The sequence below is a fragment of the Sorex fumeus genome, unplaced genomic scaffold (assembly GCF_029834395.1).
Source record: "Sorex fumeus unplaced genomic scaffold, SorFum_2.1 ptg000007l, whole genome shotgun sequence".
Lineage (NCBI taxonomy): Eukaryota > Metazoa > Chordata > Mammalia > Eulipotyphla > Soricidae > Sorex > Sorex fumeus.
The window spans coordinates 60486022-60510374 of NW_026606064.1; the positions used below are offsets into that span (position 1 = coordinate 60486022).

Sequence of the window (24353 nt, forward strand, 5' to 3'; positions counted from 1 at the left end):
ATTACTGTGTACTGTGCGGATTGCCACAGTCTTACGGATTCTATCTAATTTTGTGAAAATGTGGAGGAAGGGAAGGACACACAGACCATAGCTTTCAAAGAATAGAAGGTGCTTCATTTAATACTAAAATAACTACCTACATAGACCTTTCATTTAAAACTATTTGTACTTGATTTTTATTTGCACCTGTTCTCATAATTTGGGAGCTCAAGAGTGACATATGTGAACATCAGCATGAGCTTATGAGTCTGGAATCTTGCAACAAAAATAATACACTGGAATACTAAAATGCACAAAACATTTTATTTTCAGTAGCAAGCACACATTTGTGCATGCATAAATAGATGTATTTAGTTTTAAGGTATGTAAAGTTTTACTAGACAATCTGCAGTTTTGGTGTTTTTTTTTTTCTTTTTGGGTCACACTGGCCATGTTCCAGGGTTGCTCCTGGCTCTACACTCAGGAATTACTCCATTACTCGTGGCGGTGCTGAGGGGACCATATGGGATACTGGGAATTGAGTGGTGGTGGGCCGTGTGCAAGGTAAATGCCCTACCTGCTGTATCAGTTCGACAATCTGCCTTTAATGAAAAATTAGGCATTGCTTTTTATTGTAGACACTGTGATTTACAACACTGTTATTAAAGATACAATCATCCAAGACCATACCCTACCTCTTTACCCCACTCCCCACCATGGTAAGCTTGGTTCATCAGTGTTCAGGTTCCATTGTCTTTGACCATTTGTTCTTACCATCACGTATTTCTTTATGTCCCACATGAACATTGAGAGAGATCGTTATTTGTCCTCTCCTGGCTGATTTCATTCAGCATGATAATCTCCAGATCCATGACATAAGAGCAAATTGCATTAACTAATTTTTCCTTATATAATATTTTATCATGTATATATCGATTTATTCAAGCGGGCCCAGTAACGTCTCCATTGTGAGACTTCTTGTTACTGTGTTTGGCATATATATATATATATATATACACACACACACACACACACACACATATATATACATACACAAACACATATATATCAAAGTTCTTTAGAGCTCTTCATTTAATTTTATTTTAGGCACAGGGGTTTTCAATATTGTTACTGACAGGGTTTCACACATAACACATTCTAGCACCACACCCTCTTCTGGACCGGAGTGACTCTTCCTTCCACCATTGTCCCCAGTCATCCCCTTTTCATCTGTGCTATGCTTCCTACTAAAGACCAGTTTTCTGTTTCCTTTGGGCATTTGTTATTCCCCTTCTTTATATTGCACATATGAGAGAGATCATTCTGTTTCTGCTCCTCTTTTTTCCAGCTGCATTCAGCATGGTACTCTCCATATTGATCCATGTAGGAGAAATTTACATGGTTTTATCTTTTCTTACAACCTAGTAGTATTCCACTGTGTATATGTAACCATAGTTTCTTTATCTAGTCATCTGTTCTTGGATTCTTGAGTTGTTTTCAGATTTTGGCTAGTGCTGCAATAACATCGTAATGTAAATGTCATTTCTTAATAGCTTTTGGGCCTGTGGGGCAGATGCCAAGAAGTGGAATTGCTGGGAAAAATGGAATCTCAATTCTTAGATTTCTGAGCTTGTCCAGATTGTTTTCCAAAATGGATGGACCAATCAACTTTCTCACCAATAGTGCATGAGGGTCCCTTTCCCCACATCAATGGCATCATTGTTTGCTCATTTTTGTTTTTTCTGATGTGTGTCAGTTTCACAATAGCAAAAATCTTAGCTCTCAATTATATGTCATTGGTATGAGAGTCTATCTTTATTCTAGTAACACACTTTTTTGATTAACATGGCTTTTAGTATAATTGAATGTTGAGGAAAGAGAAACTTCCTATCTTTTACCCAAGATTTCTTTGGTTATCTGGTCAAACTGGGGGATGTTATTCCATGTAAATTTCAATAGCATTTGGTTTATGACTTTTAAAAATGTTTTGGGTTTTTTTTTTTATAAGGACTGCATTGAATCTGCATAGTGTTTTGGGTAGGATTCCCATTTTGACAATAGTAATCCTTCCCATTCATGAACTTGGGATGTGTATCCATTTTCTGTGTCTTATTACTTTTAGTAGGAGAGCCTGACAGGCTCCCAAGAATATCTCACCTGCATGGCAAAGCCTGGCAAGCTACCCATGATGTGTTCAATATGCCAAACACAGTAACAATAAGTCTCACGATGGAGATATTACTGGGCAACATTACTGGGCTCGCAGGAGAAAATTGATGAACAACAAGGACAGTGATATAGTGATACATAGTTTTCTTTATATGTGTTTTATGTCTTTTGCTAAACGGATTCCCATGTGCTTGAATTTTTTTTATTTGAGGCACAATTATGAAAGGGATAGGTTTTAATTTTTTTCTTGTCCTGCTAAACCAGGTAGTTTAATCCTGCAAGTAGTAGGATAATTATATGTGAGTACTTGCATATATTTGAATATGTATCAATTCTTAGTCCTCTCTGATTCAACATTTGTAATTTATAACAAATATTTTGGAATGGTTACTTTACTGCTCTAAAAACAAAATCATAGGTTATAATTCACATAGATGCATAGTGTTAATTATCAGTAGCACATTAGCTTTAAAATAAAAAAAGTATTGTAATAAAATATTGGCAGGTGAATGCTCAGAAAGCATCACACAATAATATAAAATGAGAGGCTCAGTAATCATAGAATTTCTGTGAATGCAGTAGCTTCTAATGCAGGCAGATAAAATGTGCACTCTAAAAACAAAAAACAAAAACAAATACAAAAAACAATCCCCCCCCCCACTTCAAAAATCCATGCACTCTAAATTGTGGGATAGCATAGAAATCAGTGGTATGCTTTTCCAAAATGCTAATGCTTTCCAAGATGGTAAAATTCTTGTAATCCTGGAAAACATAGTGTATTTTAAAGCACTAAAAAGAATACTTGTGATTGTTAGAGAGAGGTTTTATTCTCAGATGTTATTTAACTGAAGTTGTTCAATTCTGTCTGAAGATTATAGCATAATTCTTCTTTCAGGGGGGCTACTTTGCACATTGCAGGGTGCTTTCATTCTTGGATCTTTATCTAATAGCTAGTGATATCTTATTATTTCATTAATGGAATGTCTGAATATTTCCACTCTACAGTGGTCCCAGGAAGACCCCATTGAGAAACATTGAATGAGACATGCCAGTTTTTAGATTTCTAATTGAAATACAATTCAGAAAGTAAAGTCTGAATCATTTCTGTACAGGCTCTTGGTACTTCTGAGCTTTTGCAAAAATGATGGGGATAGGTGAGAAAGCTAATTTTATATTTTAATTTTAGAAGGAATTTGGGCTGGAGCAATAGCACAGCGGTAGGGCGTTCGCCTTACAAGCGGCCAACATGGCCGACCCAAGTTCGATTCCTCCGCCCCTCTCGGAGAGCCCGGCAAGCTACCGAGAGTATTCGATATGCCAGACACAGTAACAACAAAGTCTCCAATGGAGACGTTACTGGGCCCGCTCGAGCAAATCGACGATCAACGGGAGGGCCTTTACCTTTACCTTTACCTTAGAAGGAATTTTTTTAATAATGCTATTAAAATGATAAATATTATAAACTTGTAATGTTACTACAAGTACAATTTGGGGAAAAAGAGCTTTAAATATCCATTTTGAATTAATACCTGAATTTGTTTTCTAACTTTGTTCTTTTTGTTTTGGGGCCACACCTGACAGTTCTCGGAACTTACTACTGGTCTGAACTCAGGGATCACTCCTGGAAGGGCTTGGGGAACCTTAAAGGTTCTTGGGACCAAATGCTGGGTTGGCCATACAATGGGTACATTGTATTATCTCTCCAGCCCCTAACTTTGTTCCTTTTTTGATGTTACAGGTAATTGTCAACTTTTTAAATGTCTAATTTTTTTTGGTTTGTTTTTGGGTCACACCCAGTGGTGCTCGGTGCTTACTCCTGAATTTTCACTCAGGGATTGCATCTGGCAGGGCTCTTGGGACCCTGTGGGGTGGCAGGGATCAAACCTGGGTTGACCCTTGTGAGGCAAACTCCTTATCCATTCTACTATCTCTCCAATTCCTAAAAATATCTGCTTTTACAAAGTGATTGAGCCAGTATGAAATTCACTTCATTTAAATTTCTGTTTTAAATTTTAATGGCAGTTTCTTTCAGAGTCAATTAGATAAACATTAGAACATTTTTTTTTTACAGCTTGTTTGCTCTTAAAAAAATTGTGTTTTTCAATAAATTATCTGGGCAGGATATTATGGACGTATTTGGGTAGTTAAAATTCTGATCTATGTATACTACACTATTTAAAAAATTATATTTAGCAATAATGTTGATTGTATTTATTACTTCAGGGGCACATGAGAAGTTGGCAGAGCTCTTGAAATCATGTCATTCATCATTGCATTGATGCAGTTTGATGAAGGTCAAGACAAGAGAATTCAGCATGATTTTAAATAAAGGGTGGCCCATTCCAACAGAGTATTGTTCTCCTAACATTGTCTGGCTTCTTAGAACTGTGAACCAAAGACCTGGATATCATCCGCCTCCAATTCTTTATTTCCCTCATGGAGATTTCTGCTTTTGATTTCCGCCCAATTCTTTCAGTTCTCTTTCTTAGGCCCTGGGGAAAGTGCAAAAGTAGTTATTCAATTTCAGGATAAGAAGATATATGAAAGTCTTTAAGTTCCAGTCAGTTTGGCCTAGAGTGGGTTGAGGAAAAGTTAATCTGTTTGTTGACTTGGAGAACAATGCGATGACTCAAGAACGGGCCCGTGATTATTAGCTGAATGTATGTTGGGCAGCATGTTAAGACTCTTGAAAATGAAAGCAGTTCAGTGAAAGGTGGCTGCTGTCATCTCAAATTCTTTCTTCTCAGAGGTAGCACCTGGGAGCTCAGATCTGAGTGTTAACTGCCTTACAATGGGTGTGGCACTGACCAGGTCAGCTCAGTGGACTGCAGCTGGATATGGTCCTGGATCCCTGAAACATACACCTCTCAATGAAGCCATATTGAAAGAAATTGTTACTTTTGTGGAGAGTTTTATCTACAAATATCCTCAAGAGGCAAAATATGTTTTTGTCGAACCACTTGAATGGAAAACAAATCTAGAAACTTCAGCATTTGATTCAGGCTATATTGTCAGGTAAGCCAGATGATTGCTTTCACAATTGGGTGTCTTCATTGTGCATATTTTATTGATTAGTTGCAGATTTTTGAGCAAGTTCATTTAACTTGTACAAATCCCATAACTCCTCTGAACCAAGGATTGTAAACTGCAAACATTCAGGTGACACCTAAGGATCTCTTATTTGTTCAGCATTATTTATTAAAATTTTACATTGAAATTTTAATTTTGTTTTGTCAGGAGTGCATTCTCTATACCACCTCACTCCCAATATTTGATTTTTTGATGTTGCATTATGCCTGGAGTATAAAACTCCATCTCTCACCTTGGGCTCTCTCTCTCTCCACGTGCCTGTGTGTGTGTGTGTGTGTGTGTGTGTGTGTGTGTGTGTGCATGCTCATACCAGTAGGTGTTGATTTTGTGACTTCTGATATGAACAGAATACAAAATACCTTCAGTACTTAAATGTATCAGTTTATTGGGGATGGCAGAGAGAGAGAGGGCAAGTTTTATTTAGTTAATATGGGACCTCTTAACAATTACTATTATTCTTAGTGAAAACATAGCTTAAGAAATATGTAAATTATAGCCAGAAACTGGAAGAAATCTGAATGCCCAAGAACAGACGACTGGTTAAAGAAACTTTGGTACATCTACACAATGGAGTACTATGTAGCTGTTAGAAAGGACGAGGTCATGAAATTTACATACAAGTGGTACAACATGGAAAGTATCATGCTAAGCGAAATGAGTCAGAAAGAGAGGGATAGACATAGAAAGATTCCATTTATCTGGGGGATATAAAGTAACAAAACAGGAGATTAATACCCAAGAATAGCTGAGATCAGCACCAGGTGGATTACTCCATAGCTTAGTGGCCAGCCGGGCATTCTAGAGGAAAGGGCAGCTCAGATAGAGAAGGGAGCACCAAATAAAGGGTGTTTGGAGGATCCTCCCAGGAGGGGAGATGCATGTTGAAAGTAGACTATGGACTGAACATGTTTGCACTCAATGCCTCTTTTGCAGACCACAACACCCAAAAGGAGAGAGAGAACACAGGGGATTGCCCTGCCACAGAGGCAGGGGGGGATGGGGGGATGGGGGTGGGGGGGATATTATCCATGGTGGTGGAAAATGGGCACTGGTGGAGGGATGGGTATCTGATCATTGTATAATCGAAACCCAAGCACAAAAAATTGTAAATCTACAACTGTACCTCATGGTGTTTCACTAATAAAAAAAAAAACAAAAAAAAAGAAATATGTAAATTAGAAAAATACTTGGAGTCATTTTGTAACTTATTACCAGTTTTTCTCTTTAGCATTACTATGAGGTTTTTAATCATATCTGCTTTAATATTGTTTTTTTAATTGTGTATCTTGCTCTTTGATTATTCAGTGATATATATTAGTGGGGACAAAATTATATGATGTGAAAGGTCTTCATGGATGAAAAGGCAGGAAATCTGGGAAATTAACACTTTACCCATAATTCATACCCTTCTGGCCTTAGGTTTTCACATCAGTACCACAAAAGACTGAATTGATCACTGGAGTTGGCCCCAGCTTTAAAATTACATTGCTTCATGATACAACAATAATTATAATGTGGTCAAATTTACAATATTAAGGTATTGGGATATTAAGGTATTGGGAGTTCCCTCAATGCTAAAGAAAATTGTTGTTGCCCTTTCTAGAGGTTACCTACACTCATTTATTCAGGTCTCTTTTACTCTGACTTCTTTTTCCACCATCTTGATGCCTTTGACTTGATTCTCCAGACTTCTATGGACCACTTTGATTACATTGAACCTACTTAAGTTATCTAGAGTAGTCTTCCAATCTCAGGATCCCTAACTTAATTCACCCAGAAAGTTTATTTTTCCCAAGGAGGGTGACAAATTAACAGGTTTCAGAAATTAGGCCCTCCCGTTGATCACTGATTTGCTCGAGCGGGCCCAGTAACGTCTCCATTGGAGACTTTGTTGTTACTGTGTTTGGCATATCGAATACGTCATGGGGAGCTTGCCAGGCTCTGCCGTGCGGGCGAGATACTCTCGGTAGCTTGCCGGGCTCTCCGAGAGGGGCGGAGGAATCGAACTCGGGTCGGCCATGTTGGCTGAGTGCAAGGCAAATGCCCTACCGCTGTGCTATCGCTCCAGCCCTAATTCAGAAATTAGGTATATATATACTCTCCAGGGCAACTACGAAGAGCCCTGATGGCTCTCCCTCTAGCCACCCACATTCTGTGGTCTTGGGCCGCTATCCCAGCTGGGACGGCCCGTGTCATGAGCAGACGGAGGAGGAAACGAGGGCCAACCTGGTTGGTGGTTCGTTGCTGTTTATTCCATTCTCCCCACATGCCTGTTCCAGTCTCTCTATGACCCCCATTCTAGTCTCACACTGCCCCTCGTTCCCGTCTCCTGTCTCCCCTGTTCATCTCTCTGTGCTTCATCTCGTACCTTGGGCTCTCTCTCTCTATCTCTCTCTCTCTCTCTCTCTCTCTCCCCCTTTCTCTCTCCTTCTCTCTCCCTCTCTCTCTCTCTCTCTCTCTCTCTATGTGCCTGCTATTGTATTCTTCTTCTACATTTTTCTCCCTCTCTCCCCCTTGCTAGTTTCTCCATGCTCCATCTTGCTTCCCTGGTCAGTATCTCATCTCTCCAACTTCGTCATCTCTCCCCAACTCCCTAGCCCTGGGGGTAGAACACTGGAGCTATACCCAGTACAGTAGCAAAATCAACATAAGAAATCCCTTCCTGATGGCCCATGAGGGGAAACACCACTCAGAGATGTTCCTCTTCTCCTTAGTCCAATAACTTAACTAACATCTTAATTCTACTTCTTAATATTAGTTATTTTGTATGGACACAGTAAGAGATACATTGAGTTTGTAAGATGGCTCTCCTGGGAATATCTCTCCACAGACTCTGATTACAGTGTTCAGGCCAGATTAATCTTTCCTAACCCTAGCAGGGTCCAAATCTAGTATTGCTTTTTGGATCATAACAGTATTTGTCCATGACCACGCTCTTAACATTTTTTAAAAATTTTTATTAGTGAAACACCATGAGGTACAGTTGTAGACTTACAAATTTTTGTGCTTGGGTTTCAATTATACAATGATCAAATACCCATCCCTCCACCAGTGCCCATTTTCCACCACCACGGATTCCAGTATCCCTCCCACCCCCAATCCCCTCCATCCCACCCTGCCTCTGTGGCAGGGCATTCCCTTTTGTGTTCTCTCTCCTTTTGGGTTTGCAAAAGTGGCATTGAGTGGCAATCATGTTTGGTCTATAGTCTACTTTCAGTATGCTTATCCCATCCTAAGAGGATCCTCCCAACACCCTTTATTTGGGACCAACGCTCTTAACTTATAGCTAAGCATTATGGCACTTTGGCCAGACCCATTTCTATGCCAGAGTAGCACATAGCTCACAGTTTGTCCTGAGTCCATCCAGTCCCTCGTCAGGACCCTGATTTTGGTGCTTGTAAGTAAAGGCAACTGAAGCTTAAGTTGAGCGAACAAATATCCAGGAGGTAAATATTATTCAGAGTCAATTAACTCCCAAGCTACTAAAGCATAGCATTAACTGTCTTCTTGTGTCCATACAAAAAGGACTTTGCTCTGAATTAACTATGTAAAGGACTTAAGGAGAAGAGAAAAACCATATTTACAACCAACAGAGCAAAAAGACAGAAGTTACAAATAAACACAGAGGAATGAGAGCATAGTGATGCAAGTAACCCAATAAACCTGAGCTCCCTATGACAAGGCGGAAAGGACAAACCAATGTTATCCTACAGGCATGCATCAGACATTTTGGGGAGAGCTATTATTCTGCTTCCCAAGTTTCTATCCTCTATTTTCTTTTCATCATGTGGTATGACTGGATAATGTCATGATCACGACCATCCTGTTATTCGTCGATTGCCTTAAGCAGGCCCCAGTAACGTCTCCTTCATCCTAGCCCTGAGATTTTTTAAAAAAAAATAATGTAGAAGGTCTAAATTGTCAAATACCCTTTATAATGAATGGACAACACTTTGCAATTGTTTATATGCATTGAAATTTAGAATATGTTAAGAGAGTGTTAAGATTAGTGCATTTTTATCAGGGATTTCTAAATGCAATGAAAAATTAAGCAATGCAATTATTGTTGCAAGTGGTATAAATCTATATGAACATCACAGACATAAAAATATTTTTAATTTAAAAAATGGTGGTCTAATCATAGATTCTGAAGTTTCTGGACACCTCCTAATTCCCAAATACTGAAATTCAAGTAGGAGCACACCAAACTAGATGGCAAAGTGACATAGAACCCAACTAAGCTCATCAAACAAAAACAATAACACAGAAGGCTCAACTAGCAACAAACAACTTAATACATTCTTAGACAAGGACTTAACAACCCTGTGAATGAGATACTATTTTCACATAAAACGATTGATATCTTTTTTTTCTAGATTATAGCACAGCGGGTAGGGCGTTCGCCTTACAAGCGGCCAACATGGCCGACCCGAGTTCGATTCCTCCGCCCCTCTCGGAGAGCCCGGCAAGCTACCGAGAGTATTCGATATGCCAGACACAGTAACAACAAAGTCTCCAATGGAGACGTTACTGGGCCCGCTCGAGCAAATCGACGATCAACGGGAGGGCCTTTACCTTTACCTTTACCTTTACTCTTTTATTTATCTTTTTTCATGTTTTTATAATTTTATTTATTGAATCACTGTGAGAGCAGCTACAAAGCTTTCGGGTTTAAGTCTTGGTCATACAATGAAACACTCATACCTTCACCAGTGCCCATTCTCCACCACCAAAAACCCCAGTATACCCCCCATCTCACATCCTCCCCCTACCTGTGGGGCAGATGATTTCCACATTACTCTCTCCACTTTGATTACATTCAATATTTTGACACCTGACCCACCATTATTATTTGGGATTTTACACCAACACTTGGATCTGTCAAAAAAGCAACAGTAGACAATTTGTTTTCTATTGCTGGTTATGAACAATATATGCTGTTGTGCGGCTGCAGTAATAGCCGTGCAATTTTAAAAATTCTAAATTTTTGACAATTAAATCTGGAGGGATTTCTCCCAAAGCCTGCTGGGTTCCGAGATAAGTTCCTGAGTCTCTGGGATCACGGCCATTTAGCAGCTTGATCAGAGCCAGAGAGGCCATTCATGGGTGGCTACTCGGGATCTCGTTGGGACAGAGAGGAAAGGGCCAGATCCATCCCTATCCCATGAGGCCCTGTGTGTCTCATCACTGCGGGCCCAAACCTGACTGTCCAGTGGCCTCTGGAGGGTGGCGGCCACTAGGCCACCAGGGGGTACAGGCCAAGGCATGAAACCTATTCCCACCTGTGGTGGTCTGGTGCTGATAACCTACTGCAGGGACCAGACGCTTTTTTGCCAAAAGCTGTTGGGTTTCGAGATTTGTTTTTGAGTCTCTGGGATCATGGCCGTTAAGCAGTTCGATCAGGAACCAGAGAGGCCATGCTTCCAATTATACTGCTGAGCCAGAGGTGGTTTGTGGGTGTGTCTCCCACATACCAAGTTTTTGGGGCCTGGCCAAAGGCACAGCAACAATTTGGGGGTATCTGGAAGTCTGAAGGCGCCATCTGGCTGATGCACTCTCCTCACAGGTACAGATTGACTTGCTGGCGGTACCATACCCCCTAACGATTGATAGTTTTAAATAGTGACACTGATTTTAATATTGGAGCTTTGTTATCTAATCAATTTCAACTCTAGAATTGTATCAACAACTGTGACTTATATCTACATTAAAGTAAATTTTAAAAAATTTAAAAATGGTGATCTAAAATAATTAAAGTAGACAGAAAAAGCCCATTTAGAAAAATGAATTATTAAACCAAATTTAGGTGTTTTGGAGTGATTACAATCCATAGAGGTCAGTTTCTTTTTTTTTTACCTCCCTCTCTCCCTCCCTCCCTCTCTTCTTTTTTCCCTTCCTCCCTCCCTCCCTCTCTCTCAAACAAAAGGCAGAGCAGCCAAGAAAACTTACAACCATTAATTACTGTTGTATAAAAATGTCTGAATAAAGTAAACATAAGAAATCTCCAAAACTTCAGGTGGTTCAATAGAGTCACTGAGTTTCTTTAAAGAGTTTTCCAATACAGGGGCTAGAGCAATAGTACAGTGGATAGCGCATTTGCCTTGCATGCGGCCAACCCAGGTTCAATTCCCAGCATCCTATATGGTCCCTCCAAGCACTGCCAGAAGTAATTCCTGAGTGCAAAGCCAGGAGTAATCCCTGTTCATCGCTGGGTGTGACCCCCCCACCCCCAAGAAAAAGAGCTTTCCAACACATTGTTGAGAAAAATGTGATTGAATTCATGTAGATAATTCAAGGAACTACTTAAAATTTTCTTCGTATAGCATTTGATGGTTTTTTACTATTGTAAGGTTTGGGGACTGATTGTCATTGAAAGGGAGGGTAGACAAAATTCTAATGAGTTATTTATATCCTGTGTTTTATAGTGTTATCTAGGAATACTTTTTCTTGAATTTGGCTTCTGCTGGCATCCATGTAACCTTAAGATTTCTTTTTTTAATCTTTCAGTGAAACAACAGTCAAATCAGAAGAGGTTGATAACAATGGACAGCCTTTGCTCTTCCTCTCGGTACCACAAATTAAAATCTGGAGCTTTGGGCAGCTGTCACGCTTTTTATTTATTGCCAAAGATACAAAGCTGGTGGAAGCACAGGCTTGTGTTGAAGGTGATATTTATACTCTAGTCTCTGCTTTGAACTTGTCAAAAGATGTGCGGGGGGGAGGGGGGGTGAATCTTTTTTATAGCGTCTTGGAAAACATTCTCTAACCTCAAAGGCAAAAAAGTCTTATGTTCAGTTTCATTACAGTGTCATTAAGTTTTGTTGATTGGAATGTTCTGTCAGTTTTTTGCCTTAAATGAAAGGCCATTGGGAACATTCTAAAACCTACTTAGCTTCTGAAAAGATAAAATGCTTGTGATCTTGATTCACATCAGGAAAAAGAGATTACCCAGGTCTGCATGGGAATCTATTCTCTACTCATGCTCTGCTGTGATAGATGATGGTATTTTTCCTCTAAATTAATGCAGGCCCTCTCTTTAACAGAGAGACAGTCCATAAAATTCCACTTCCCATTTTTCTCAGCTGTCCTGCACTGTACATGCCATAGCCTTCTGTGAATAGTTATATTTTATGCAATGGGGAAATATTTTTCTTCATTAAGAGGATGGAATGTTCTCATTATGGTCTAATCATCTTATATGCAGAGAATAATGTAATGGATTGCCTACTATAATTGTTTTTTAATAGTAGAAATATCCATCATGAGGGTCATGTGGTTGAATAGGTATTTTTTCTCTCTGGAATCATGGATGGTGGGTCCCCAGGTGCAAAGCTGCCTAGGTTGTTCTTTTTTTTTCTCATTATTCTTTGCCTCTTTGAGATCAGAATTTTTTTAACCATTCAAAGAGTTTAAAACCATTGAAAGGATACTCTAATACAGCATCCTTTTGTTGTTGTTGTTTTTGGATTACTCCTGGCTGCAGTCAGGGTTTACTCCAGGCTGTGCACTCAGGAATAACTCCTGGCTGACTAAGGGGAGACCATATGGAATGCTAGGGTTCGAACCCAAGTTGACCACTGTGCAAGGCAAGCATCCTACCTTCTGTACTATCTCTTTGGCCCCAGGATCCTATCCTTTTTTTTAGTTCTTGCCTGATTCTCCTTATCAGACAATCTGTGCATCAAAGCTACTTTATTGAGGAGGTATAAAATCTTGACAGTGAAACAATCAAAAAGGCAAGTAAAGGCAATAGGAGGCATAGTTCTTCATTAACTTCATTATATAATTTAATACATAATTTGTATCTGGGCTTGAGTGATAGCACAAGCAGGTAGAGCATTTGCCTTGCACGTGGCTGACCAGGCTAACCCAAGTTCGATTCCTCTGCCCCTCTTGGAGAGCCCGGCAAGCTACCGAGAGTATCTTGTCTGCACAGCAAAGCATGGCAAGCTACCCGTGACATATTTGATATGCCAAATACAGTAATAAGTCTCAGTGTTACTGGGCCTGCTCACACAAATCGATGAACAATGGGAGGACAATGACAGTGACAATTTATATCTATCTTGTTTGGCTAAATATGTATACTTTGCAACATTTTGCTTATTTAAGAATTCTTAACATAAGTGGGGTCTTGGACACTTTGTTGAAGTGGTAACTGTACACATTGGCCATAAATGTCAAAACCCATGTAACACACTAACTTAGAAGATCAAATGAAGAAACTGTAACAGAGGGGCTGGAACCATAGCACAGCCGGTAACGTGGCCGACCTGGGTTCGATTCCCAGCATCCCATATTGTCCCCTAGCACCACCAAGAGCAATTCCTGAGTGCATGAGCCAGGAGTAACACCTGTGCATTGCTGGGTATGACCCAAAAAGAAAAAAAATGTAGCAGAAAAGAATTAATATTGAAACTGGTATTAAGTTTTTAAGACTTTTATTTGAAGTACCATAATCTACAGTTACTGTTAATGATAGGGTTTCATGCATGCAATGTTCTAACACCACACCACTCACTAGAGTGTCTTTTTCCCTCAACCACTATATCAATGTCTCTCCTACCCAAGCATCCCTTTACTCCTGTCTTTGGTAGGCTCAGTTTTGTAGACCAGTACTTATGATCTGTTGTTGTCTTTGGCAATTTCATTTTATCTTACTATGTTTCATTACATACCACATATAAGCAAGATCATTCATATCTGTCCCTCTCTTCAGCTAACTTCATTCATTATGAAACTCTCCAGATACATCTATGTAGTGGTCAATTGCATTAATAATTTTACTTTATTCCCTCTCTCAGCTGTCAAAGATAGTGAAAGTTATAGTTAATTACCTGAGATTTAGATTATGTAAAATAAGCTTTGGACACTGGAGATAATGATAACGATATTTGAGAGAAAAGCATATAACAGGATATAATTGTACGTTTTTTTAACTTGAAACAATTCTATTTTTAATGTTATTATAAAACAGGGATTTAGCTTCACTCCTATGTATTCACACCTCTCTCATTATCATCATTTCCACCACCAAAATTCCTGTACCATTCTACCACCAAAAAGACCCCACTCCTCATTTCTCCCTCCTACTCCCATTTCCTGTGATAAGTATCACAGTTTTCAACAAGTATGGGAGTTTGTTTACTTCAGTAATTCACATCTCATGTACAAATGAAACCACCTGGTAATGGGGCACAGTTTTAGCTTTTGAAATCTTTTGAAATTGTAAAATAGTATCTATCTATATCTTTCTTTCTTTCTTTCTTTCTTCCTTTCTATATATATCTCACAGTTTTTACCCAGTCATCTGCTAATAAACATTTAGACTGATGCCACATTTGGGCCATTGTGAATAGTATTTCTATGAATAAAAAGGCACAAATATTTTGTAGAATTTCAAATCATTCAAATTAATGCTTTGTAATAGTATTTCTGGGTCATGTGTAATTTTCACACAGTGGTAGGGCATTTGCCTTGTGGGTGACCAGCCTGGCTGAGCCAGGTTTGATTCCTCTGCCCCTCTCAGAGAGCTGGGCAAGCTAACGAGAGTATCTCACCCATGCGGCAAAGCCTGGCAAGCTACCCATGACGTATTCAATATGCCAAACACAGTAACAAGTCTCAAAATGGAGACGTTACTGGGCCCACTCGAGCAAATTGATGAACAGCGGGAGGACAGTGCTACAGTGCTACAAGTAAATCTTTATACTGTTTCCATATAGAGTTCACCAATTTACATTCCCACCAAGAGTGTACCAGTTTCTGTCCTCCTCCTTGGCAGCACTTGCTTTCAATGTTTTGTACGTAGATTATACTTACTAGTGTGCAATGAAATCTAATTGTGGTTTGGATTTACATTTTCCTAATGCAATGTAATTTGGGTAATTTTTCATTTGACTATGGGCCTTCTGTATGAATTCTTTGGTGAAGTCTCTAATAAGGCAGTGTTTGATTTGTTTTGGCTTGATTTTGAGGCATACCTGGAAGTGTTCAGAGCTTAATTCTGGCTTGGCACTCAGGGATCTCTTTTGGTGGGTCTTGGGGACTCTATGGGGTGCCAGGGATCGAATAATCTGAGTCAACTGTACAACCACATGCATGACAAGTGTCAGTACACACCTGTACTATTGCTCTGACCCCTAACATGTTGTTTTTTAATCATGACTTAACTTCTTCCTTTATAAACAAGAATTTGTTCCTTTCTCCTTCATTTTCAACCATATGGCTTACTATCTTTTTTTCTTTTTTCAGCTTAGCAAAGTTTGTTTTCAGTACTTGTAGAACCAACTTTTGCATTGATGACTGCTTTACTCATGACTTAGGCTTCAACTTTTTTTGGTTATCATTTTGATAGGTGTAAAATTACTGGTTGGATTTGTTTTTCTAACTAATATAAACATTGGAAATCAAAGCCATCTCAACAAATGGAAGAGACTTGCAATAGAGCTATAGTCTGAGAAAACATGCTAATTTGGAAGTAAAGTATTTGTGAAATCTGAGCTCTGGTATTCTTACAGATACACAGACACATTCACATGTGTGGTGTTCTCACAAAGATGCTTCTAAGGTAGTATTTCCCAAAGTGGGCAATACTACCTCCCAGGAGGATGCTGGTAGTGATCTCTACAATTGGGCACCTCTTTTGGTTGCTCACTTAGGGTGGGTACTGGGAAGGATAGGAGACATATGCTGAGTTAAATTTTCCTGAAAATGGTGAAATAAGTTTAGGGACTTGTATTCTTTGTAGTCCGGTATTTAAATACAAGTCAATCATGAGTAGATTGATTGCATGCCTTTTCTTAACCGTGACCTAGAGTCAGTAAGAACAACAACAAAAAGAATATCTTGATCTTTATCTTACTAGGAAGATGACAGCTGTATTCCAAGGGAGAACATCTCAATAGGAAGAAGAATGTACCTAATTATAATAAAATTTGCAAAAAGATCAGTTCTAAATGGGTCAATCAGAGAAAGCTTAGTAAAATGAACACTTTTAGTGGGGTTTGAAATGTATTCTTTTATGATTTTGTAATAACATACAAGAAGATAACCTTTACTTACTTTTCTTTGATTAGCTAATAGAAATCCTGTATCAAAAATTCTGGGCGTGGATTACAATTCAATGAAAGGAGACTCATCTGCATTAAATCTTCTGGATAAAATTACCAAAGATGATGGTCCTGAACATGAGATTAAGATGAAGGTTGCTAAACTGCTTAGTCAATTGGACCAGCACTTACTTAATAATTCTCTAAAACATATTTCATTGTGAGTATGTTTTACTCAACAAATAAGGCAAATAAGAAGACTCTAAAATATAGTTGCGGAAAACGTGTTCATAATTTTAAGTAATAGAAAAAATAAGAAAAGTAAAATATGGGGTGTTAATACTTAATTTAACATTAAATTTTATTAGAACAAAATTTTAGTTTATTATATGAATATTTATGCTTCTAAAGATTACAATTAGCAGTTAACATGACTAAAATGTTTTAGTTGGATTTCATCTAATTCTGAATATATTAATTGGCCTTATTATTGTCAATGCCTCCTATGTTGCTATAAGATTATTAAAATATGTTACAAAATTAGAGCATGATTGAAATTAACTAAAATTTTGTTGTGTAATGTAATTGCAACTTTAATTGCAAAAAAAAGGATATTCTCCCTGATGCAATGGAATACTTTTGTGTTTTCTATAGATTTTGTTTAGACAATATTTAAAATAACTCTGTAAACATTTATTTCAGAGAAATACGCTTAAATCCAGTGACTGTCAAGAATGACATAGCGCTGCTCCAACGTTTCTCAGGAAAAGGAGAACAAACAATCTTAGAATCTATCAAATATACCTCAGGTTTATATTTTCTTGGATTCATTTTATGTTATATGTTATGTTTTAAAATGCTTCTAGAGCTGGGGCTAGAGCAATAGCACAGAGGGTAGGGCATTTCGCCTTGCACATGGCCAACCTGGGTTCGGTTCCCAGCATCCCATATGGCCCCCCGAGCACTGCCAGGAGTAATTCCTGAGTGCAGAGCCAGGAGTAACTACTGTGCATCTCTAGGTGTGACCAAAAAAAAAAATTCTTCTAGAACTACATTAGAATTGAATAAGAAAATGAAAACTTAAAATTTAATCCTTTTTTTTTTTGGAAACTAACATATTTATAAGACTTTGGGTTAAGAAGCTCTTTTAAACTGATTGATAATTGGTTTCAGATTATGAATTTTCTAATGGATGTCGAGCCCCACCTTGGAGACAAATTCATGGGGAAATTTGTTATGTTTTTGTGAAGCCACATGATTTTGAAGAATTGTGCGTTACTTGTAGCTCAGCTGGAGTATTTGTCAATGGCGTAAGTAATTTTTTTGGAAAAAAACCCCAAACATTGATTTTGGTACTTAACTTGGTTGCTATAAATGTAGGCCTCTCTATAGGCTTGGGAGATGTTTTCCTCTATGGTATTCAGACAGATCCCCAAATTCCCTTATAATTACCCCTCCCCAGTTTTTCTTATTGCAGGCCATTAACTCTTTCTTCTAGGAAATGGCCTTTAAAGGGCCCATTGCTCTTCTGCAAAACAAAAATCTTTTCAAGTAATCTATTCACTGATTACCTGCACAAATATTACAAGAAAGAAAACATGAAAAAGGAGCACTGAGGGACAGGGAAGGTATAACACATGCCCAGTATGTGCAAGACCCTAAATTTTATCCCTATCATCACATGGTCCCCATCACCACTGGGATGGGGGTAGTGTTTTACCTGCCCTGTATCACTGGATTCTAACATGAAAGTAGAAGACTATGCCACTAGGCTGGGTATTGTAGATAGTAACCCCCCTTTTAAGAACAAAAGCCAAAAAACGCCCTAAATAATACAAAAGGACTAAGTGTAGCTTCTGTGCACAGAAGGAGAGGGGCACTATCAATGGCACTTGTCAGGCTGAGTTGGTACTATTGGGTGAAAGATTTTAAGACGGTCCTTAGAACTCTCAAAGACCTTTGAAGAGTGATCCTTGTTCACATTAGTGATGGGCCTTCAGGAGCTCAGAGGCGAGGCCCTTCAAAACTAGGACCCAAGGCTCTGAGAAATACGCATAGTAGGCTGCACTCCATAAAACTGGGCTCTGAGGAGTGGATTTCACCCAGTTAGTGCTGATTTCTGAGAACCGGGAGGAGGTTTCCGGTGGGGCTAATCCTCCATACCTCCTTCCTCACAGCCCCTGGTAACTGGCATGGTTGAAGGGATTGAAAAGAGAAATTATTGTTTAAATTTTGTTTTTAGGTCACAGGGCTTATTCCTGGGTCAGGGGATCCTATGGGATGTCGAGCATTTTGAACCCCAGTTGGCCACATGTCAGAAAAGTACTCTACCCTCTGTACTATATTTTTAATCTCCTAAAATAAACCAAAAAGGCACTCTTTCTATCAAATGCTGTTAATCCAAATCTAAATTTATTGGACATGAAAACATTTAAATACTCTTCTCACGTAGTACTACACATAAGATGCTTGTTATGCACACAGGTGATCTGGGTTTAGCTATACTACAGAAGTACTACACCTGTCTCCCAGTAAACATATGGTCCCCAAACCCCACCAGGAGTGATCTCTGAGCCCAGAGCCAGGAGTAAGCCCTGGTCTCGGACATGTATGGCCCCCAAACAAGACAAATAAAAAAATAAATACTCCCCTCAGTTAAAGACTTGAAAGTGGAGGAGCACAAAACTATTCAGTAGGACGACTGGTTAAAGAAACTTTGGTACATCTACACAATGGAGTACTATGTAGCTGTTAGAAAAGATGAAGTCATGAAATTTACATACAAGTGGTACTACATGGAAAGTATCAGGTTAAGTGAAATGAGTCAGAAAGAGAGGGATAGACATAGAAAAATTGCATTCATCTGGGGAACATAAAGTAACAAAATAAGAGACTAACACCCAAGAATGGCCGAGATAGTACCAGGAATTTTGCTCCATGGCTTGGAGGCCAGACACACATGCTAGGGGAAAAGGCAGCTCAGATAGAGAAGGGAGCACCAAATAAAGGGTGTTGGGAGGATCCTCCCAGGATGGGAGAAGCATGCTGAAAGTAGACTATAGCCCAAACATGATTGCCACTCAATGCCTATTTTGCAAACCACAACACCCAAAAGGAGAGAGACAACAGAGGGGAATGCCCTGCCACAGAGGCAGGGTGAGATGGGGGAGATGGGGGGGGGGTGGATACTGGGATCCGTGGTGGTGGGAAATCGGCACTGGTGGAGGGATGCGTGTTTGATCATTGTATAATTGAAACCCAAGCACAAAATTTTTAAGCCTACAACTGTACCTCATGGTGTCTCACTAGTAAAAATTTAAAAAACTATTCTGTACGTAAAATACAATGTAACACATTAATGATCTTTCCCTCTGCATATATGTCTCTGTATATGTGTACACCCATATATCTTCATACTTTATATATCACACTTGTTATACACTAATTATGGGATTGACACATTCAGTCATCTGTAGATAGATCCCTGGGGTGGTTAAAGGTAATAGGGCTAGGAAAAGGAAGGCATATGAAGAGAAGAAAGAGACAAACAGAGAGGATAGAGGAACAGTGTGTGGGGACAGATTTGACAGAGACCACAGGTCATAAGGCTTGAAAATAAGCCTTTTGCAATAGTTTTACATACAAAATAAAAGTGTGGCAAACAGGAGTGGGATTTTTGGGTGGTGACATTCTATTTCTGAGGTTTTTCTATGCGCTTATCTAAGGATTTTGAAGCCATTGCATTTTCATATTTAGTGGTGTTCAAAGGGAATGTCATGCTTATTTCTCTCCTGAGCAGTGGCATGAAATGTAGGAGTAGCTCCTACATACTGGGAAGGCTTGTGGAATGAATAATGAGTAAATGAGTAACTGGATAACATTAAGTTAAGAGGGAAGGGGTTGGCTTATCTATTTCATGTCTAAAGATCCTTTAGAACCTAGCTTCTTATAGTTTATTGTCATGAAACTTAAAATAAGATTTTTTATGACATGTCACTGTCACTGTCTTCCTGTTGTTCATTGATTTTCTCAAGTGGGCCCAGTAACATTGTGAGACTTGTTATTACTTGTGTTTGGCATATTGAATACATCACAGGTAGCTTGGCAGGCTTTGCCGTGCGGGGGAGATACTCTTGGTAGCTTGCCAGGCTCTCTGAGAGGGACAGAGGAATCGAACTCAGGTCAGCCAGGTCGTCCACGTGCAAGGCAAATGCCCTACCCGCTGTGCTATCGCTCCAGGCCTTTTTATGACTTATTCTAAGTAAATTCATTTGTGTATCTTTTATCTACCTGTATGTCTGGGTTTTATAAAAATGTCTTGGGGGTAAGGTGCAGGGTATAGGGACATGTGCATTTTAGTGGTGGTGTGTAGTAATTTTATACTCCAATGCTTTAAACCTAAACACTATTACCTAAAATATAATAGCATTTTTTTCCTAAGGAAGAAAGATACCATAAGTAGAAAAAGTGTAAGCAGCTCTGATTTAGAGAAAATAATCCACCCTCTTGAGTTGTGATGTATTCATTAGATTCTTATATTGTTACTGCTCTCTTCGTGACACCAAACTTTTTCTCTCAAAGGGCATAACAGATGATGAGGGGGAGATTGATTATGAGAGAAGAGGTGAAATTTATAAAGACCTTGTCACATTTTTGAAAGAAAAATCACCAATATTTTTAGAAAATTTGTCCAGACAGGTAAGTCTTTTGAACTTCCATTGTATGTTCTATGACTGCCACTAATGACTGAGTTTAGATTTTTATTTCAGCAATGTTTTGTAATTTTCATTGCACAGAAATTTTATAAAATATGTCTAAGCATTTTATATTTGGGGCCTATAGTTAGTTTAAATTTTTATATGTATCTTTAAAATATAATTTAGCCATTGTCCCTTAACACATTTATTTAAAACTTTGGTTCTTTATACATGTTTTTAGAACAGTGGAAATATTATTGTTTTAGATTTGCTATGCTGCTACGCCTTGCCAGGATTCCTCCATCATCAGTCCATTATTTCCCTCTTACCCTGTAGCATTTTAGATCCCAGATCTATTAACCACATTTTAGGTTGTTTCCACTGAGGATTCTTTAATTCACTAACTGAAACTTCCAGTGCAGAATTTAATAATACTGGTCTCTTTTTCATCTGATGTTGATTGTAAGGGTTTTTTAAATATACATTTTTTTGGTTTGGGGGCCATTCCTGGTGATGCTCAGGGGTTCCTTCTGGCTCTATACTCCATATTTACTCCTGGTGGTGCTGGGGACTGGGGGTGGTTCATAGGGGATGCTGAAGATCAAACCCAGGTTGGCCTTGTACAAGGCAAATGCCCCACCTGCTCTCCTATTGCTCCTGCCCTATTTGGTAGCTTTTTAGTGAACAAAATTGAACAGCTGAAAAAAATTCTGTATGTTTTTTGGTTTCACTTTGGTGTTTTGGCTGCCACACCTTGAGATGCTCAGGGGTTACTCCTGCCTCTGCACTCCTGGGAGTGTTTGGGGGACCATATGAGATGCTGGGAATTGACCCCAGTCAGGTTCGATAAAACAGTGCTGCCCATTTGTTGTATTGCTCTGCCCCACCTCCGTATTCTAACTTATTAATTTATATCATGAATAAATGCTGGGATTTATCAAATAAGATTTTCATGCTTATTGGTGTAATCATTAGCTTTTTCTTTTTGGTTTTTGAACCATAGTCAGAAAGTGCTCAAGAGATGCTCATGGCTGGTGCTAGAGAATCCTGATGATGCTCAGGGAAGCTAGTAGTGGCCTCCTGCATTCAAAATATACATTCCAGCTTGTTGAGCTCTCTTGGCCTCTCTTTATTTCCAGTTTTTTGTTAACGTGTTGAATTGCGTTGATTCTAAGTGAAAAAGCCACCTTTAGTTTCTTGGACAAATATTCTTTGCTCAGAAGATATTATCCATTTTATTTGTAAAGTTTCATTAAGAAATTTTACATCTGCAATCATAAGGTTGTCAATATGTAGTTTTCTTTAATGCCTTTGGTTGGTATCAGAAAGGCCTTTTAGAAAAGGTAAGGAGGTTTTATCTTTTCTATTGTGTGCCAAAGTTTGTGTAGGATTAGTGGTGTGTGTGTGTGTGTGTGTATGTGTGTCTGTGTGTTTGTGTTTCTGTGTCTGTCTGTGTGTGTGTATAGAATTCACCAGTGAAGCCGTATAGTGTTCTTTGTTGAAATTAAAACACACACACACACTATTTTTTTTGGAATGGAAGGGTCTGTATTTTACAATATTAATAACAGTTTCTCATGTTGAAATTTTTTAAACAACAAATTCAGTTTATTTTGATAGTTACAGGTCTATGAAGGTTATCTGTTTATTTGTGGGAGATTTTTAGTTGCCTTTAAAGGCATTTTCTTTTACATCTAAGATGTTAAAAAAGATTCTGGCATAAACATGTCCATAGTAATCTGTTATTAACCTTTGTATATCAGTCAGTAGAACTTTCTATTGCTCTCTTTCTCATTCATTGTTGTGAATTCATTGGCGTCACTGGTCAGTGACACTGATATTTTGTTTTATAACAGTTCACCTGGTACAGCTGGTGAGGTATTTGCCTTGCACATGGCTGACTTGGATGTAATTCGGAGCGCCCCATATGGTCCCCTGAGCACCACTGGGTGTGGCCCAAAAACAGAAACAAAATTCACTTGGCCTAATGATTTTCTCAGTTTTCTTGAAGAGATAACTTGATTTTATTGATTTTTACTTTTCTTATTTTTGTTAATTTAGTATTAATCTTCTTGCAATTTGAGCTTTTTTACTTGTATTTTTTTAGTTTTTACCCAAATTTTGTTATACAGTTAATTTTATATAGTCATATTAGTATTTGTAGGAATTTTGGTGGTTCGTGTGAGTAACATCTATAGGACAAGAAGTCTATAGGACAAGAAGTCATAACTATAAATTTTCCCATTACTCAAAAGAATTCTCATGTTCAACCATCAAAAAGTGATTTATTTCTTAGACAAGAACTTTTAGGGAAACCATTCATCTGGTGTTTAACAGATATGAACAGTGATGAACATCACTTGGAGCAAAATGATACTAAGATCAAAGACAGCCTCCCACTTCCTTATTTCTACCATGGGGGTGGGAGGGATATTATCCATGTTGGTGGAAAATGGGCACTGGTGGAGGGATGGGTATCTGATCATTGTATAATTGAAACCAAAGCACAAAAAATTGTAAATCTACAACTTTAAAAAAAATAAAATAAAATAAAGGGGGAAAAAAAAAAGTAAAAAAAAAAATAAAATAAAAAAAAAAATAAAATTTCTATTAATGAAACACCATGAGGTACAGTTGAAGACTTACAAATTTTTGTGCTTGGGTTTCAGTTATGTAATGATCCAGTACCCATCCCTCCACCAGTGCCCATTTTTCATCATTTACATTTTTTTAAATTTTTCATAGCGAAACACCATGAGGTACAGTTGTAGATTTACACATTTTTGTTCTTGGTTTCAATTGTACAATGATCAAACACCCATCCCTCCACCAGTGCCCATTTTCCACCACCACGGGTCCCAGTATCCCTCCCAACCCCATACCCCCATCCCACCCTGCCTCTAGTGGCAGGGTGTTCCCTTTTGTTCTCTCTCTCATTTTGAGTGTTGTGGTTTGCAAAAGAGGCATTGAGTGGCAATCATGTTTGGTCGATAGTCTACTTTCTCATGCTTCTCCCATTCTGGGAGGATCCTCCCAACAGCCTTTATTTGGTGCTCCTTTCTCTATCTGAGCTCCCTTTTCCCCTAGAATGTGTGGCTGGCCTCCAAGCCATGGAGCAAAACTCCTGGTACTAATCTCAGCCACTCTTGGGTGCTAGTCTCTTATTTTGTTACTTTATGTTCCCCAGATGAATGCAATCTTTCTATGTCTATCCCTCTCTTTCTGACTCATTTCGCTTAACATGATGCTTTCCATGTAGTACCACTTGTATGTAAATTTCATGACTTCATCTTTTCTAACAGCTACATAGTACTCCATTGTGTAGATGTACCAAAGTTTCTTTAACCAGTCATCTGTTCTCAGGCAC

The 24353-nt window shown here is 38.6% G+C and overlaps 1 protein-coding gene across 1 annotated transcript in view; it reads left to right on the top strand.

Annotated features, from left to right (window-relative positions):
• The first annotated feature begins 4939 nt into the window (after nucleotides 1-4939).
• Nucleotides 4940-24353, top strand: part of ODAD2 (outer dynein arm docking complex subunit 2) — a 245771-nt gene continuing 226357 nt past the window's right edge. Inside the window, 6 exon segments of the mRNA XM_056107146.1 lie at nucleotides 4940-5163; nucleotides 11746-11903; nucleotides 16317-16509; nucleotides 16992-17098; nucleotides 17463-17599; nucleotides 20871-21009. Coding sequence (XP_055963121.1) covers nucleotides 4940-5163; nucleotides 11746-11903; nucleotides 16317-16509; nucleotides 16992-17098; nucleotides 17463-17599; nucleotides 20871-21009 — 958 coding nt within the window.